At 56.8% G+C, this 17117-nt stretch overlaps 2 protein-coding genes across 2 annotated transcripts; one reads left to right on the forward strand and one right to left on the reverse strand.

Moving 5' to 3' along the window:
- Positions 1–807: 807 nt before the first annotated feature.
- On the reverse strand, positions 808–8659 carry LOC123928843 (polyunsaturated fatty acid lipoxygenase ALOX15). The gene is made up of 14 exons (XM_045983879.1): positions 8418–8659; positions 6968–7172; positions 6681–6762; positions 6427–6549; positions 6207–6310; positions 5908–6068; positions 5516–5659; positions 4580–4789; positions 3241–3327; positions 2972–3141; positions 2694–2815; positions 2074–2174; positions 1785–1952; positions 808–1677 (listed from the first exon to the last, which is right to left on the reverse strand). The coding sequence occupies exons 1-14, from the start codon at positions 8550–8552 to the stop codon at positions 1498–1500; spliced, it is 1992 nt and encodes a 663-aa protein (XP_045839835.1). The 5' UTR covers positions 8553–8659; the 3' UTR covers positions 808–1497.
- Positions 8660–13707: 5048 nt separating this feature from the next.
- LOC123929883 (transmembrane protein 126A-like) lies at positions 13708–14399 on the forward strand. The gene has a single exon (XM_045986016.1). The coding sequence runs from the start codon at positions 13996–13998 to the stop codon at positions 14371–14373; it is 378 nt and encodes a 125-aa protein (XP_045841972.1). The 5' UTR covers positions 13708–13995; the 3' UTR covers positions 14374–14399.
- Positions 14400–17117: the final 2718 nt, after the last annotated feature.

Genomic DNA, 17117 nt, shown 5'->3' on the forward strand with positions numbered 1-17117 from the left:
GTTGTTTACTGTCCCTTAAGGACTAGAAATCCACTTCCTATAAGAATTTTCATCTTTAAAGATTAAGGTTAGGGGAAGAGGGAATATTACTGCACTGGGGATTCAACACAAAATTTGGCAAAATTTCACCTAATGAGAGGAAGGACATTTTGGACTGGAGTGTAGGGTAAGCTTTGTTTTATTTTTTTAAAAGATTTTATTTATTTATTTGAGATAGAGTGGGGGGGATCATGAGCAGGGGGGAAGTGTTGGGCAGGGAGCCAGATGGGGGACTTGATCCCAGGACGCTGGGATCATGACCTGAGCTGAAGGCAGATGCCCAACTGACTGAGCCCCCAGGCGCCCCTATTCTTGGCTTTAGAGAGTCGGCAAATCTCTCCGAACACGTGCATTTGATAAAGCAACTGTGAATCTTGCCCGTTTGAACATGAGTTCTGTCAAGATCCTGTTTGGTCCTTGAATAGGCTTTTTTTTGTTTTGTTTTCCCTCTAGGAAGGGGAACTTTTTCAGGCTGCTTTGAGTATGGCAAAAAAGCACACAGGGCCACTTCGTGTTTTATAAGGCAAACGATGCTACGTGAAATGTATCCTATAACTTGGCAACCCTAGGTGAGAAATAGCTGCAATTGAAAATGTTTTTCATTTAGTTGTAAGCTAGGTAAAATGGTCTCTTAACAGTACTACCAAAGGCACTGATGAGGCCTGTAAATTAGAAACTAATAAAAGATTTTGTCCACAACTCAAAAAAAAAAAATATTTTATATATGCATTTATTTGAGAGAGAGGGAGAGCAGGAGCATGAGCAGAGGGAGGGGCAGAGGGAGAAGCAGACTCCCCATTGAGCAGGGAGCCTGATGCAGGATTAGATCCCAGGACCCCGGGATCATGACCTGAGCCAAAGGCAGCTGCCCAGGTGCCCCTCTGGTTAATTACTTCAATTTGGAGCTTTCTAACTTGGGGGACTGCAAACGGGTTATAGATATGGACGCCCCGGTTTTCTTCCACTTTCACTCTCTACATGAGCCACGAGACAGAAATATTGAGGTCTGCTGTGATTGCTTTGCTGTGTGGGCTCTGCCTTCAGGACGCCCGTGCAGTCAGAAAGATGTGCTACGTTCTTCGGCCAATATTTGCTATGGGATAGTTTGTTCTTCTTTTCTTTTGTTGCCCAATGTATCTTTTTTGTTGCCATTTAAACCCAATTTTGTTTCAAAATCATATTTGGCTCATGGACGAGGGGCCTGACATGTGCAGACATCCTATCCTACTCTTGAAACAGTTTACATAAATGTGGCTATTATCTGCCCCGGAGCGGGGGTGGGGGCCGTGGACCCAAATGATGCAGGAGGCAGCAGGCAGAGTCTAAAAGAAAATGTGGCCACAGACCATGGAAAAGGAGCTCTCCTTGGGGCGAGCTGGGGACTGCTGGGGGTCGGGGGGGGGCAGGACCGCAAGCACGGAGGGGTGGCGCGTGGCTTGGGGAGGGGGGAGGCGGCGCTCAGATGGCCACGCTGTTTTCCACCAGGCTGGGCAGCAGGTACTCGTAGGGCATGTCCAGCTTTTCATTCCGGGTCTTGATTTCCTTCTCCAGGACAGCCAGCTCCTCCCTGAACTTCTTCAGCACAGCCTTGGGTCCGGGACCCGAAAAATACTCCTCCTGGTGCTGGCCCACAGTCACCTGGGCGGAGAGAGAAAGGCAGCTGAGAGCCTGGGACCCCTGTGGGCCTCGCTTGTTGCAGCCACCCCTTCCTGGAAGTCCCTCGGGGCACCCCCCCATCCCCGCACCATCACAGGCTGGCGTCGGCCCAGCTGCCAGACAATGGACATCTGCAGGGAGGCCTGATGGAAGTTGGGCAGTGTCGCCATCACTGTCTCCAGGGTCACGTCCTTGGTGGTCGGCGGGGGCATCCGCATGGTGCAGGGCGCATTAGGGACCCAGGAGTACCAGTCCAGCTGGGGAGGGGCAGATATGCTGAGTCAGTGCCGGCAAAGCATGGAAAGCCCTTAGGCCCCCAGCCCCCAACCCCGCCTCGGCTGCAGGTGCAACCCCCCAGCAGCCCCCTGTGGCGAGTACCTGGCCCAGGTGCGTGGAGGAGTGCTGGCCGGTGCAGGTGAATATGCACATGGTGAGAAAGCGGCTCAGCTGGTCCCGGGACTGCAGGGAGTCGGGGAAGCCTGCCAGGGGTTCCGGGGAGACAGAAGCTCGGCTCAGACACAGGGCGGAGTGGGGAGAGGAGAGGGGTGAGGAGGGGCACCGAGCGTGCTCAGAATCCATGGGTGCTGACCGCAGACTGGGTCGGATTGGGGGGGGGGGGACCTGTTGGGAGGGTCGCACCCCGCGGGGCACGGCGAGGTTCAGCGACAGTGGGAGCCGCAGGCGGAGATCCACACCGTGCCGATGGGCAAGTCTGACGATTCAGGCTTTCACTGTGTTTTGTTTCGTTTTCTCGGGGAGCTGGTTGTGAAACATTCATGAGTGACCAGTGGTCCCGCGGCCTCTGGAACTAGAGGGGCTCTTGGGGCAGAGGATGGGGTCCTGTCTCTAGCTGACAGCGAAGGAATCTGGGAAGGCTTTCGGGCGTTTTTATAGTTGGAAATGCTTCTGGAAGATGGCACAGAAGTTTGAGAGGATTCTGGCGAGGTTCCCAGGGGAACGATCAGGCATGGGAGCCCCCAGAGGGGGGCTAACCGTACCTCGGTCCTGGGCCCCAAGCAGCCCGACCTCAGTGATCTCCCGACACCAGGACTGCAGCTCCAGATCGTCCCTCACGGCCTCGTCCGTCTTGTAGTGGAGATGCACGATACCCTGCACATAGCTGCCCCGACGGTCCGAGAGCCCAAGCTCACGGGGAGCCTCGAGGCCCTGGGCTCCTCCCTACCACCTCGCCGGGTCAGGGGCCCCAACCCCCCAGCCCAGACCCGGACCTCCTGTCCTAGCGCCCCCTCCCCAGCCCTGCCTTCCCCCTCCTCACCGAGCGAGGATTTCCCAGAGCCGCAGGGCGTCTTGGGCATAGAAGGAGGACTGGACCCCCAGGAGCCCCCGGTCGGCCAGGTCGTCGGGGGGGCAGAAGGAGCGGTAGGTGAGAAAGGCGCCCGCCCGCTGCAGCAGCTCCACGTGGCCTCCGCCACCCGTGCTCACCACCTGGGGGGCGAGGACCAGGCAGGGTCGGGCCCATCAGCCTGCCCGAGGCCAGAGCCAGAGGGAGGGGTGAGCCCCGCGATGCCCCTGGTCTCCTCATACCTGGTCGAAGACTCCCAAGTCAGAGACGAGCCCGTTCCGGGCCCGGACGTTAATTTCCAAGGTGTAGCGCAGGTGGGGGATGATGAGCTTCGGGGACAAGAGCGGGGAAGGGCAGAGTCAGAAAAAACGGCCCAGTCCCTGCCGGGAACACGGCTGAGGAGCGGGGAGGGGTCAGTGGTCCGGGAAAAGCACAGACGCGAGCTCGGTGGCCCCCGGACGCCGCTGACTTACTACTGCTCTCTGATAACCCAAAGAAATCATCCTCTTTTTCTGTTCAGGTAAGACTGTGCAAGGTCGAGCTCAGTTTCTCATCTATTTCGTTATCAGCCTCTAAGTGGCCTTTTTCGAGTCATATGTATATAGGATTTATATGTTTACACGTGATACACATTTTTAGATAAAACTCCCCCCTGGAATTTTAATGCTACAGCTCTACTGTGCCTCTCAAGTACTGTATGTATATATGTGTTTTATACATAAAAATAGTACTTTTTTGCCTCCCCAGAAGCACTTTTGCCTCCTTGGGGGGCATAATGGCCCCCCACTGAGAATGCAGGGTCTAAATTGAGGACTTCATCTCCTACCCTTTTCCCTCTGTCCCTTCCACTCACCTTCTTTCTGTCCCTCAAACATGCCAAGCTTGTTCCGGCCACGGGACCTTTGCACTGACTGATCCCCGTGCCTTGACCATCTCGAGGCTGGTTCCTTGTAGTCTCGTTCTCAAAGGAGCCTCTCCTGGTCACCCAGCTTAACTCACTCCCGTCACCCTGGCCTGCTTCTCTGCATTGTACTTAGCACAGCTGACCTCCGGTACCTCCGTTACTGCCTGTTAGCCCGTAACGGAAATGAAAAACCCCAAGATCAGGACCTTGGCTGTCTCGCTTCGCACCGGCATCTGGAATGGCTTATGCCCCACGGGAGGATGCCAGGAAAACAAGTGTGTGGGTGAGTACAGGGAGCCGGCCTACCATCCTCCCGAGCCCCCCAGCTGGCCTATGGGTCCCTAGTGTAGGACTCTGCAAAACGGGCGCGAAAAATACTTTATGCTATTTGCATGGTCCCATCCGGTTGGAGCCCTCGTTCGTGTGCATGTTCTGGTTATACCGCGTGCGTGTGTCTGAGCTTTGAAAGGAGTAAGGCTTTGTACCCCCACCCCGCCGATGACTTATTCTCTCCTCCTTGAGAGGACACGCTGCCCTGTTCAGAAGGCACAGAGGGCTCCCGGCTCGCTCATCTGCCCCGGTCGGCTCTCCCCACCCTCAGGGTCCCCAGGGAGCGTCCCCAGTGGCAGGACAACACCACGGGGTGGGGGGAGGGGCAGGAGGGAGTAAGGAGCTACCTTGAAGACAGGGTGTATGGAGGGAAGGCACCTCATGGTGGCCACAGTGATGACCTCGGCCATCAGGTGTCCCCGCAGGAGGTGGGACTGGAGCTCGTGCAGCTGGAAGTCGGAGCTGCGGACCCAGCACTTGGCCAGCAGCCAGGCCATCGGGGGGTCTGTGGGCAGGAAAAGCGGCGGCGGAGGGGACCCCACGCGGGGCAGCTGGAGCTGGAGTGGGGACCAGAGAGTGGGATGAGTGCCAGGCACCCCCACATCCCCTCCCTTGCATCCCTTGCGTCCCTTGCCCACCAGGCGGCTGCTAGTCCCAGGCAGGCTCTCCTCACCTGCCTCCCTACCTCCCCGAGCCCCACCTTCCGCGGAAACTGCCTCCCCGGCCTCCTCCAACCTCACTTCCCTTTTGCTCCCCGCAGTGTGGACAGTGTGGACAGGATTCAAACCCTCTGCTTCCTCCGTCCCACACTCTCACAACCCCGCCTCCGCACGCCTGGCTGCGCCCCGGTCCTCAGCGGTCACTTCTCCTCCTCATTTGTCCCATTTCTGCAGGAGCCTGGCCTGACTCCTCCTCCTCCCTCCCTGAACCCCGGCCAGTTTAATTGTCCTCCGCACCCACAGCTGCTCCCCACACCCGAGCCCGTCATCACCTCCGCGTTGGGCATCACCCTAGTCCCAGGATCCAGCATCCCCCTTCTCTGCCCCGTCCCGAAGCAGGTGCCCGGCACAGCAGCCTCTGAAGGGCCCCCCCAGACTGCTCTGTCCTCAGAGGCTCCCCCTGCTCCGGAGTTTCCTCAGGTTCGCCTGGCCTGTCTCTGCAGCCAGACCCCGACTTTCCTCCTTTCTTTCCCATTTCCTCCAGGCACCTTAGACCTCTGCCCTGAGCAGGGACTCGGGGAGCGGGAGCTCGGCCCCTGGGAGCAGAGCTCGAGGTTGTCTCACCTGGATGGCCATGGGCAAGAGCTTCCCATCAGGCTGCAGCTTCAGCATGACCAGAGGGGCGGCCAGGTGCTGCTGGGTGCACAAGATGACATTGGCCTTGACCCCATCCAGGAGCGAGAAGTCCGCCTCGAACAGAGTGCCTCTCTGCATGCGGGGGTTGGGGAGAGGGCATGGGCAGCTGTCACTGTGACTGTCTCCTTCGACACGACACTGTTCTCCCCCGTTCGCCGCTCTCACTCGGGAGGAAAGCACGTGGTCCCATTTCTCACGACCACCTGATTTCTCCCGGCACATCCCTCCCTGCCGTCCAGCAGGAAGCTGGGCCCACAGTGGACCCCACACCCATCTCCCTGCGTGGCCCCTGTGTCCCTAAAGGGCGCCTGTGTCTGCACCTGGAGCTCCGTCTCCAGCTGGACCTTCAGCTCCTCCACACCCGGGGGGAACATCAGGCGGCCCGGGAGCTGCTTGGAGCGCCTCAGCAGCATGGGGTTAGTGCCGTTGAGGAACTGGTACCCGAATAAGGCATCCTCTCGCCAGGAGTCCCGGACTTTTACTGCAGAGGGCGGGTGTGGAGAGCGCCGTGGGTTGGAGCGCCCCCACCGAACCATCCCCGCCTGACCCCACACTTCTCGAGGGAACCAGGCCTCTGGTCTCCCGGCCCTGGCTCCCTTGTGGGGGGGGCGGTACTGACCAGCCAGTTTGCTCTGGCCACACCAGAAAATCCGGTTGAAGTCATCCAGATCATTCCAGCAAGTCAGAACATTTAAAGAGTCCTTGATGGCCAGGTCTGCCAGCCTTGGGGGAAGAAGCAAAGAGTTTGAGTCATGCTCAGAGTCTGACCGCTAACCACAAGCACCCACCTTACAACCGCCCAGCCCCATGCACCAGCCCCAGCCCCTCCTTGTTCTCACCCCTTGGCCAGCGAAGCCTCAAAATCAATCTTCTTGTCTTCCAGAAACCGCTCGTCTACAGGGAGGTCATTGATGGTGGCCCCAGCCACATTCAGGATTAGCCCGTCCTTCCAGTTGCCCCATCTGTGGCACAGAAGTGAAAGCAGACGTTGGTCCTAGCGAAGGGTCAGCAGGGCCGGGCGGGGGTGGGGGGGAGGGGCAGGGAGGAGCCGCGGGCGGGCGCGGGGAGGGGGGGAGTGGGGGGGGGCGCTGACCGGTACAGCTTCTTCCTCTCCTCCAGCTCCTGCTCCCTGTGCTGCTTGAACAGGCCTTGAGGGTCGTCTGCCACCGTCCGGCCTAGAGGTGGGGAGGAAGGCACGGGCGGGGAGGCCTCTCCTGAGAGCTTCTCCCGGGTCCCCGCCAAGGACGCCTACTCCGCGGGCCCTGACCCTTCAGCATCCCGGCCTCCCGCAGCAGCCCGGGCAACCGGCCCCCTCCACATCCCCCCTCCTGGCTCCGCTGCCCCCGCCAGGCCTCCTCACGCCCCCCGCCCGGCGCTCACCGGTGCCCTCGGGGAGGCTCAGGACGCCACGGCCCTCCACCCAGCGGTAGCACGGGAACCTGAACTCGTCCCCGCCGGCCCCGGGGCCCTGCACGCAGATCCAGTTGCAGAACCAGGCGTCGTCCTGGAGGAAGTGCTGCTTGTGCACTTTGACGAACAGCAGCCGCCCCAGGTACTCCTGCACGTCCGCCTTGAATTCCGTCTCCTGCGGGCGGCGCAAGGCGCTCGGCGTCGGCGGGGCGCGCGGGACGGGGCCCTTGGGCCGAGCCCTGTTCCCGAGGGACGCCCGTCCGGCAGCTTCTGGGAAAGGCGCGCGGAAGGAGCCAGAAGGTGCAGGGGGCGCGCTGGGCGCAGGTGAGTCGGGGCGAGGCGGGAGGAGGGAACACCGGGAGGCGCGCTCCTTCCTTCACTTCTTCCTCCCTGCAGACCCTGCCAGTGCGCGGCGCCGCGCGGGGAGGAAGCGCACCCGGGCGCGCGGAGACGCGGGGCCGAGCAGGCAGCAGGCTGTGCCGGACAGGACTCCCGCGGGACTGGCCGTCCGGGGACCCCTTCAGGAGGCAGCGCTCGGCCGGGCCGAGGTGGGGAAAGGCGGGGAGGCGTGCGGGGCAGGGGCTCGGGGAGACAGGGCCGAGGGGGACGGGGCGGCGTCGGGGAGCTGGGGCGCAGGGGAGAGGTCTGCGGACAGACGCGCGAGCACATCGGGAAGTCTCGAAGGTCAGCCAGGGGCTTGGGATTGGGAACACGCGGGGCGCGTTTGGAGGTGGGACTGTTTGGAACAAACCCCAGAAGGGCTGGGAAGGGCCGCGCGGAAGCGGTGAGGCGGTGGGGAGGGTGAAGGTGACCCGGTTCAAGAGGCCTGGGGGGGGGGCGGTGCTGGTGGAGCTCGGGGCGCGGAGGCCCGAGGGGTCCAGGAGACAGAACGGACCACGCCGGATTCCCGGTTAGAGACACAGACGGAGGGGCGCTCGCGACCCCCGGGGTGGGGGGCGCGAGGGGAGGGCTGAGGGCGGAGAAGCGTCCGCGGGACAGACCGCCGCATCTGGGGGGCTTGGAGAGAGCCGGACAGGCGATGAGAACTGGGGGGGTGGGATCGGGGCGAGAACCAGGTAGGTGCGACGGGTGCGGGGACGCGCGTCGGCCCTTGGGTGCTCTCATCTCTGGGCTTCTCCCCCGACCGGTCCTCCGGCGCCTCCACCCCCGCCCGGGGCGGGCGAGAAAGGCTGCGGGCCGGACACCCAGCAACGCGGGAGAAGCCTCGAAAGGGCAGCTTTGGGCAACAGAGGACCCAGGAGGACAGGCGGCCCGCTCGAGGGAAGGCCGAGCTCCGCGCCAGGCCGGGCCCGCGAACAGCGCGGCGGTCCGAAAAGGCCGGGCGCGGGGACACGTCCCGAGCGCGCCTGGTGCGCCCCGGCCCGGCCCCAGCGCCCCCAGCCCCGGCCCCGCGGCTCACCTGGCCTCGCGCCGGCCTCAGGCGCGTCCCGATCGCCGCCTCCCCGTGCTCGCCCACCAGCCACAGCTGCACCCGGTTGTTGGAGCCCGCGCACAGCGAGGAGCCGGTGGACACGCGGATGCGGTAGAGACCCATCCTGCCCGAAGACGAACGCGCCGTCTGAGGAGAAAGGAGAGCGGACGCGCTAATAACGGGCGCGACCCCGCCCCCGGGAGGCCCAGCGGTCGGAGGGTGCGATGGCTTCCGGGTCCCCAACCGACCCGCGCGCAGCCCAGAGAAGAGCCCCAACCCGAGAGGGCGGGCCTGGCGGGCGCCCAGGGAGGCACGCGGTTCTCCAGGTGGAGGAGAAGGACGGGAGGGGGAAGCGGGGGCGGCCGGGGGCTGCAACCTGCAGGAAGAGGGCTTGGACGCCGGCCCCGCAGGCAGCCGGAGCGCGTGGCTGGGCGCGCACACGGGCTCCCGAGCTGGCTCGCCTCTGGGAAGGGTCCTGCTTATTAAGGTTGCAAGGTGGGGGGCGGGGGGGGGGGGGATGAAGAGGGCAACTCGCTCTGCAGGTGTTTGTGAATAAGGTACGTCCTGGCCACCGAATTAACCCGATCAGCTTGGAACACTTGCAAGCCCTCCGTGCGCAGAGCTCTGGGGCTCCTTCCTTTCTAGCCATTACCTCTCTACTGCCTGCGGGATAAAAATCCATTCAAAGCTCCTGCTCAGGAGGCCTGCCCTCCTCCCGCCTCATCCCACCACACGCCATCCTCATCTCCGCCCCCCCCCCGCCCCCGTCCAGTGGGGTGCAGCCCTGTGTTTCCCAGGACCCACTATATCGTTTGCCTGTTCTAGGAAAATTCTATGCAGCCTTCTAACCCCTGCCCGGACTTCAGGTTTTCAGAGAAGTCCTCCCTGGCGGTTCCAGCCCTCCCCGCCTTTCCCCTCCGGAGCTCACCAGCTTTCCTCTGTACTGTTTGCCCTGTGCGTGGTCCTTTCGCCCCTCACTGACCAGGTCGGCAATTCCTGTATGTGTCCACGTCCCCTCCCCGCCGAGCTCCTCGAGGCAAGGGCCACATTCCCAGCAGGCCCGACCCAGGTTCATCTCCCCAGGACTGAGCACCGTATCAGGCTTGTGGGTGTCAAGAAGTGTTTGCTGAAACACACTGAACCCCAAGATCCGTTATACACGAGTCCTGCCCTGTGGGGGAGGCAGGGCAAAGTACCGGGCTGCGTGAACAGTAAAGGGAGAGTAAGACCCACTCCCACTCCGCTACCCCCCGGGCCAGCGGCCAGCAGCCTGCGACGCGCCCCGGTAGAAGGAACCCAGAGAACTAGGTCTGTAACGTCGGTGCTCTTGTTTGTTTAGTGGGAGTGGATTTACACCAGCCAAGGTGCAAGAGGGAAAGAGACGTTATTCCCTGGCGTCCCCCGCTGGGCCGGGCACCATCGCCTTTCCCCACTTCCCTCAGTCGCTCGCCCATCTTTCCGAGGCCCATTCGAAAGCAACTACACGCCTGTCCTTTTGTCCTTTTCCTGGTAGCGTGTGTGACCTGCGGGTCGGCGGCTCGATTTTGCCACACTGCAGCGTAAATCAGGAGATCCTTCTGCATCAGGAATTGCAAAGCTTCCTTGTTCTTAAGGGTGCCGCCACGCCAGGGTGGAAAGGACAGCCTGCCCGGTTTTGTGGAAGCTGGAAATTTAGTTTGCTTGCAATCTTGTCTCAGTGTTTAAAAAAAAAAAAAAAAAGGTTTTTTCCGGACACCTACCTTTGGCTCAGATCATGATCTCGGGGTCCTGGGTTCGAGCCCCGCATCCCTGCTCCGCGGGGAGTCTGCTTCTCCCTCTCCTCCTCCTCCCACTCATAGGCATTCTCTCTCAAATAAATAAATAAATATCTTTTTTTTTTTTAAGTGTTTGCCAAAAGGGATTACCGGGCATACACATCATTTCTCAAATGCGGAGGTACAAGGAGTACCAAATCCCAGACACGGCATTTCTGAGTCAAAAGCCTGTGTGCACTTGGCGAACGTAGAACTCTGTCCCCCACCCCCACCCCGTGGAACTTGTACCAATTTACACTCGCATCGGCAAGGCCACCGGTGTGTGACACCGCTCCCTCCGCCACCCTCTCGCCCACAGCGAGTGGACAAGCACTTTCCCTGGCCAGCCTGAGAGGTGAGGAACCCAACGTTCCTATCCTATGGCTGTACCTTCTGTTCCTCTCACTCTCCGTAAGGATGAGCATCTCCCGCTGTGGAACCTGCCCGTACGTCCTCTCCCGGGCACTAGCTGCTCCACTTTTCTACTGGATTTGGGTCTTTTTCTTCTTGATTTGTAGGAACTATTTATATGTTAAGGAAATTAGCCCCTTTCCAGCTCTGTCGTGACTAAAAGGGTCGCTACTGCGACAGTGGTTTTTTCCTGACCTACACCAAGTCTTTAGAGCCCAGATTGTGGTCCACAATGTTATTCTCCACGAAAACCTGAGCTCTCGGGGTGCCTGGGGGGCTCAGGCGGTTGAGCACCTGCCTTCAGCTCGGGTCATGATCTCAGGGTCCTAGGATCAAGCCCCGCATCGGGCTCCCTGCTCAGTGGGGAGCCTGCTTCTCCTTCTGCCTCTCCCTGTGGCTCCCCCTGCTTATGCTCTCTCTCTCCGTCAGCTAAATAAATAAGATCTTTAAAAGAAAAGAAAAGAAAACCTGGGCTCTTTAGGGTGTACTCGGAGCAGGTAAAACTCAGGATACACCTGAAACAGGCAATTGTTGCTAAAAATTTAAAAACTAAGTAAGGGGGACGCCTGGGTGGCTCAGTGGGTTAAAGCCTCTGCCTTCAGCTCGGGTCATGATCCCGGGGTCCCGGGATCGAGCCCCGCATCAGGCTCTCTGCTCAACAGGGAGCCTGCTCCCCACCCCCATCGTTGCCTGCCTCTTTGCCTACTTGTGATCTTTCTTTGTCAAATAAATAAATAAAATCTTAAAAAAAAAAAAAGTAAGTAAGGACACTCTCCAGAAAGTCACAGGCAAGACCGACAGAGCATGACGTCCAACTAGAGGGGCTCCCACTGGCTAGGTTGTGACATTTTGAGGAGCAAAACCTAAATAAATGGAGCTAATGGCAATAATGAATTTATCAGGATGTTTTGTGGCAAGTAACCAAAAAATCTATTCAGAACGGCTCAGCCGGCAGAGAAAAATGATCATCTCAGCAGGTAACAGGTCCACAGGGTAAGTTGTCTCCAGGGCTGCTTAGTTCAGCGGCCGCACAGCATCGCCAGGAACCAGGGTTCCGTCTTCTCCATCCTTCCTGGGTGAGCTCCTCAGCATGCGTCCTCGCTGGCAAAACGGCGCTGCTGCTCCAACCATCCCACACGGACAGAGCGACACGCGGTGGGAAAAGAAGGACCATGTTTCCCTGCGCCTCCCTTTTTTTGTTTTGTTTTTTTTTTTTTTTTTTAAGATTTTTATTTCTTTGACAGACAGATCACAAGTAGTCAGAGAGGCAGGCAGAGAGAGAGAGGAGGAAACAGGCTTCCCGCTGAGCAGAGAGCCCGACACGGGGCTCGATCCCAGGACCCTGAGATCATGACCTGAGCCGAAGGCAGAGGCTTTACCCCACTGAGTCACCCAGGCACCCCGCGCCTCCCGTTTTAAGAGCGGGAGAGGCTGGAGGCATCTCTGCCAGCACCACGTTCAAGGTCATTCAGAGGTCTGTGGGGCCAGCCAGCCTGAGTCTGCTTGCCTTCAAAGTCACGTAGAAAGGACCCACCTCCCAAAACTTCCGTGAAGGTCAAGGAGCTTTTGCTCTCCTCCGTCCCCAAGGGTCATTCTGAGTGTGGGGAGGAGCCAAGGCCCCAACTTGAAGGCAGCGTCCCACGTCTGCGACCGTACTGTGAGCCATTTCCAAGCTGGTGTCGGGAAACGGACTCAGCCTCCACCCAGGAGCTTGGCTCGGCGGAGGCAGAGAGCTCGGAGCATCTCCAGAATGCACCTCCCACATTTTCTCCAGGATCTGGTGTGACTGCTTTTGCTGACCTCGTTGCACTTGTTCGGGCTGGAGGTTCAGAAATGAAGCAGCTGGTGTCCCCATCTGCTGTCCCCAGCGAGCTCCACAGCGAGCCAGGCATCATCTCCGTCCAGGTCGGTGCAGAGAGACTATGACTGGGGTTTATGAGGACACGTAGTCGCAGAAGATTTGTGGAAGGAAAACTTTGATGCCAGGAATGCGAACGATTCACCTGGGAATACGGACAATGTTCCTCGCTCGCCCCTTCTAATCAGGTAGAGGTCAACACTGGAAAGTTCATGCAGGAAACTGGTATTTCTTCAGGAAAATGGCAGAGTATAGAGGCTGCTTCTAGGCAGACCAGCTTGCGTGATGGACACAGAGGGGACACCGACCTCCTGGCTGGACACAGGCCCATCAGGGGACCCGCCTGAAAATAGCCACAGGCCCTAACTGACCAATGGGCAGCTTAGAACCAGGCACAGTGACCAAAAAGGGGAGAATTCCGTACGTCCCCATGCCTGCTCACCTTCCCCTCTTAAAAAGAGTCCCCTTCCCCGCCTCTTTGCAGACGGCGTCTCTGCTGCTCCGCCCGCGCTCCCTTGCGGTGTGGTCAGTAAATGGCCATCGCCCTTGTCCTCCCCCAGGTGAATTCGTCCACTGCACACAGCACGGACTTACACCAGATCCTCACCCCAGCTCTGGGAGCCCCCATCCAACCGAGAGACACCCCATTTAGACATTCGCAGAAGTCGGCACTGCATGTAGGCTTTCTGCTGATGCTACCCTCCACGTGGGCTGATGGGCAATCCCTTCCCCTGGAGATAATGTCCAGCCCTAGAACTCCCCATTCTCGTATTATTAGTCACGCACGGAGGAGAGCAAAAGCTCCTTGACCTTCACGGAAGTTTTGGGAGGTGGGTCCTTTCTACTCAGGCTGGCTGGCCCCACAGACCTCTGAATTCAAATGCCAAGTTTAAAAGAAAAAAAAACTAAATAGCAAAGCAGGGAAGCTTTCACAGAAACCATCTAGCAGCCTCTCCTTACCTATTTTGGCCCAAACTGGGCACCAAACCCAAATCCTTCAAGCTGGCATGGGAGATGGGGCCATGTCACCCCCCAGCCTTATCAGGATTTCCCCAAGCCACGGAAGGATGGGTGGACCCACAAATGTATGTGGGTCCCACCAGTAAGTAAACAGGGAAAATGGATTAGGGACTGGGGCCCCAAGGGCATCCGCTGCAATTAGTTTGGGAAAGACCTAAATTCAGACCAACATTAAAAAGAGAAAAGTCGGCGGAGGACCGGTGCAGGCACCGAATGCTGTGAGGAGAGCATAAGATATATATTATTGAAAAATATTTTGAGGTTCAAGATGGAAAATCATGAACCACATGATACTGTCAAGGAAGACTTAATCTTCAATATCATAACAAGAAAAATTAACCAACTCCCAGAAGCAGAAAGGAATCTGCTCGAACATGGATCAACATATGTTGGACTTAACGCTGGTCTCTGTGGTCTAATAGCAAATAGTTTTTTTTGACGCATCTTAAATGTGACCCAGGCTCGTATAGCTGCTGGCTTACCAATGGCAGTGATCCCATTTTTGACTGCAGACTTATCTTACAGAGGTTTTGTAAGTTTACCTTTGATTACAGGTGATTTGAATTGTGAAACCTGTACCATAACACGGGGTGGACTGGTTGGTCTTGTTCTGGGTGGTCTGTACCCTATTATCTTGGCTATACCTGTGAATGGTGGATTGGCAGCCAGGTATGAGTCAGCCCCACTACCAGAGAAAGGAAACATCTTAACTTACTGGACTAGAGTTTCTAAGCCTGTCTTTAGAAAGATGTTATTTCCCATTTTGCTCCAGACTATGTTTGCAGGATACCTTGGATCTAAACAATATAAACTATTTATAAAGGCCCTTCAGTTACCTGAACCTGGCCTAGAAATTCAGTGACTGTTAAAACAAATGTATACACAAAAATAAAATTATAATGTACGAATAAAAAAAAAAAAGAGAGAGAGAAGTCACTGTAAACTGGCACCAAAAAGCAATGATACAGGAGAGGGGTTCCATTCGGATTCCTGGCAGGTTTTACAGGCTTTCAGAAGAACCGGAATGTTACTACCTGCAAGTGTGGGTGCTTCGTCTAAGGGGACTTCCGTTTATAACGAACAGAGAGATGTTCATTCCCACTGGTAGATGGAAAAGGACAAAAACAGGCAACTGGGCGGGAGCCCAGTAGTCCTGGGAGAAACAGAAGCCATTCCCAGAGCAGGAAGGACCGATCAGCACGTGGCTACCCGTAACGACCAGGCAGAAAGGGCTGGTGCTCATGCGCCATGGCCAAGGAGGAAGGGGGTCCTGAGATGCTGGATTAGCTGATGTCCATGGGAGGAGCATGAATGTGCAAACACAACCGTCCTCTCTCCTAGGAGACGAACACACTAGCTGTCTCCAGGGAGGGGTGCATGGGGAGGAGGTGAGTGTGGGAGGGAAATGCATCACTGGGGGCCAGAGGGCATACAGCGGTAGCCAGTCTTCAGCAGAGCCCCCAGTGATCCATACCTCATGGTAGGCACACCCTCCCCAAGTGCATCAGGGTTGGTCTACACAACCAACAGAATATGGCAAAAGTGATAGTATCTGACCCCTGAAGCTAGGTCCCAAGACAGCTCTCACTCCTTCTCTCTCCCTCTCTTCCTTCTCTGTCTCTTCAACTACTTTTCTGGGAGAAGTCAGCTGGCCATGTCCTAAGAACAATTCAGAAAGAATCCAGAAACTCCATGGTGAGGTCTTCATGGCAAGGTTCTGAGCCCCTCTGCCCCAAGCCCGTGAGGAACTGAGGCACTCAGCCAATAGCCACATGAGGGAGCCATCTTGGAAGTGGTTCCTCCAGTCCTGGTCAAGCCTCTGATGACCACAGCCACAGCCACCATTTTAACTGTAACCTCAGGACAGACCTGAGCTGAACTACCAGACTCTCAGAAACTGTGTGAGATAATAAATGTTTGATGGCCCCAAGCTACTGAGTTTCGAGGTAATGGCATTACAGCAATAAATAACCAACATGGTCCACATACTTTCTGAACCCGCCAACTCATAAGCTTCTGTAGGTCAAAAAACATTCACGACGAACTTACCCCTTACAAAATTAGTCCTCGTTCAGACATTCCTCCCTTATTAGCACCAGATACCAACCTTGCGCATCCAACTGGTTCCCAGTGAAACTCCGAGGGTTGAAAGAGACAGATTTCACAAGTCCACGGAAGCATTGTTAGAAAACTGATCAGCAAAGCAACTGACTGAAAATGTTGATGTTGCAAGAAAGGCCACCTACCTGGGGATAATTCAGACAGGGGCTGAGAGGGTTTTCAGGGACCCAGTCAGTAGATGGCACATCAGAGAGACAGGCATGGACACCCAGCAAGGATTTTCCATGCAGGTGATGTCTGCTGGTCTTTTCTGTATGCTCCCCTCTGTCCCCATGTGATAAGAGATGATGCCCTCAATTTAAGGGCAGAGGGCACTTGGATGTGACCCTCCTCCTCTCTGTGGTCCCTCCCAACCCTCATGCATTAGTTTCCCCCCGTGGCCATCACCTATGCATGGGAGCCCTTCCCGATTCCTCTGTGTCAGATATCCAAAACCGAGACTCAAATGTAGTAGGCCCTCCTGAAATTGTGCAAGGAAGTGCCAGGGCATAAAAACACATATGTTAATACCATTTTTGACAAGTACTCATCCATCCAAGAGGGGCCCAGCAGTATAATTTAATAGGTTATAAATATTGCTCCCAACAGTCACGGAGAAAGGCAGAGGTATTTGGGAGGCAGAGACATTACCAAATACTCTGTGCTACATCATGAAGTACTTCTGATAAACTTTTGGCCCTTTCCTTACTACTCTGAAATGCTTGATGTGCTCTAACTTTGAGGGAAGGAACTGAACTTTGCATACAAGTTTACTGACAGGCCATCCGGGGACTCCACGTTAGGAGCTGGGATGAGAGGCAAGAAGTATATCAAGGCCACTAGTCTGAAGACTTCCCCAGAAATTTAGGGGAACCTTTTGGATTTCTCTAGGCCAAGAAAATGGGGGGGCAGTAGGAATAAGAATATTTCCCTTAGAATGTTAAGGACAGGGATGTCCCTAATTGACCATCATGCTACACTTTGAGGTCCCAGCCAAGATACTCTGAACTATTGTTCCAATAAATACCTAGGAGTGGGGTCGCTGGGTGATAGGGTAAGCATATGTTTAAATTTCTAAGAAAACGCCAGACGGTTTTCTATGGTGGTCATACATGTTGCATTCCCATCAGCGTGAAAAGAAACAAACATCACCCAGAGGAGAATAAACAGAGGCTGTTTATTTTTTTTAAGATTTTATTTATTTTATTTGACAGATAAAGATCACAAGTAGGCAGAGAGGCAGGCAGAGAGAGAGAGAGGAGGAAGCAGGCTCCCGGCCAAGCAGAGAGCCTGATGCAGGGCTCGACCCCAGGACCCTGGGATCACGACCTGAGCCGAAGGCAGAGGCTTTAATCCACTGAGCCACCCAGGCACCCCAGAGAGGCTGTTTATTGAGAGCATCCTGTTTTACAAGGGAGTAGACCACCATCACGTGCAGTTGGCGGAGACTCCAAGGCAGGCCGTGTGGACGAAAGCCTTATAGTCTGAGAAAGGGAGGGTTCAGCT

The sequence above is a fragment of the Meles meles genome, chromosome 18 (genome assembly GCF_922984935.1).
Source record: "Meles meles chromosome 18, mMelMel3.1 paternal haplotype, whole genome shotgun sequence".
NCBI classification, from domain to species: Eukaryota; Metazoa; Chordata; class Mammalia; order Carnivora; family Mustelidae; genus Meles; species Meles meles.

What these genes read in the sequence shown, in the direction of transcription:
- LOC123929883 (XM_045986016.1), top strand. Translation starts at nt 13,996, where the DNA reads ATGGCAGTGATCCCATTTTTGACTGCAGACTTATCTTACAGAGGTTTT.
- LOC123928843 (XM_045983879.1), bottom strand. Translation starts at nt 8,552, where the DNA reads ATGGGTCTCTACCGCATCCGCGTGTCCACCGGCTCCTCGCTGTGCGCG. An exon ending in GAGAGGAAGAAGCTGTACCG is followed by an intron (nt 6,550 to 6,680) that starts GTCAGCGCCCCC and finishes TCTGTGCCACAG; the next exon opens with ATGGGGCAACTGGAAGGACG. An exon ending in AGCTGGAGACGGAGCTCCAG is followed by an intron (nt 5,660 to 5,907) that starts GTGCAGACACAG and finishes CCCCGCATGCAG; the next exon opens with AGAGGCACTCTGTTCGAGGC.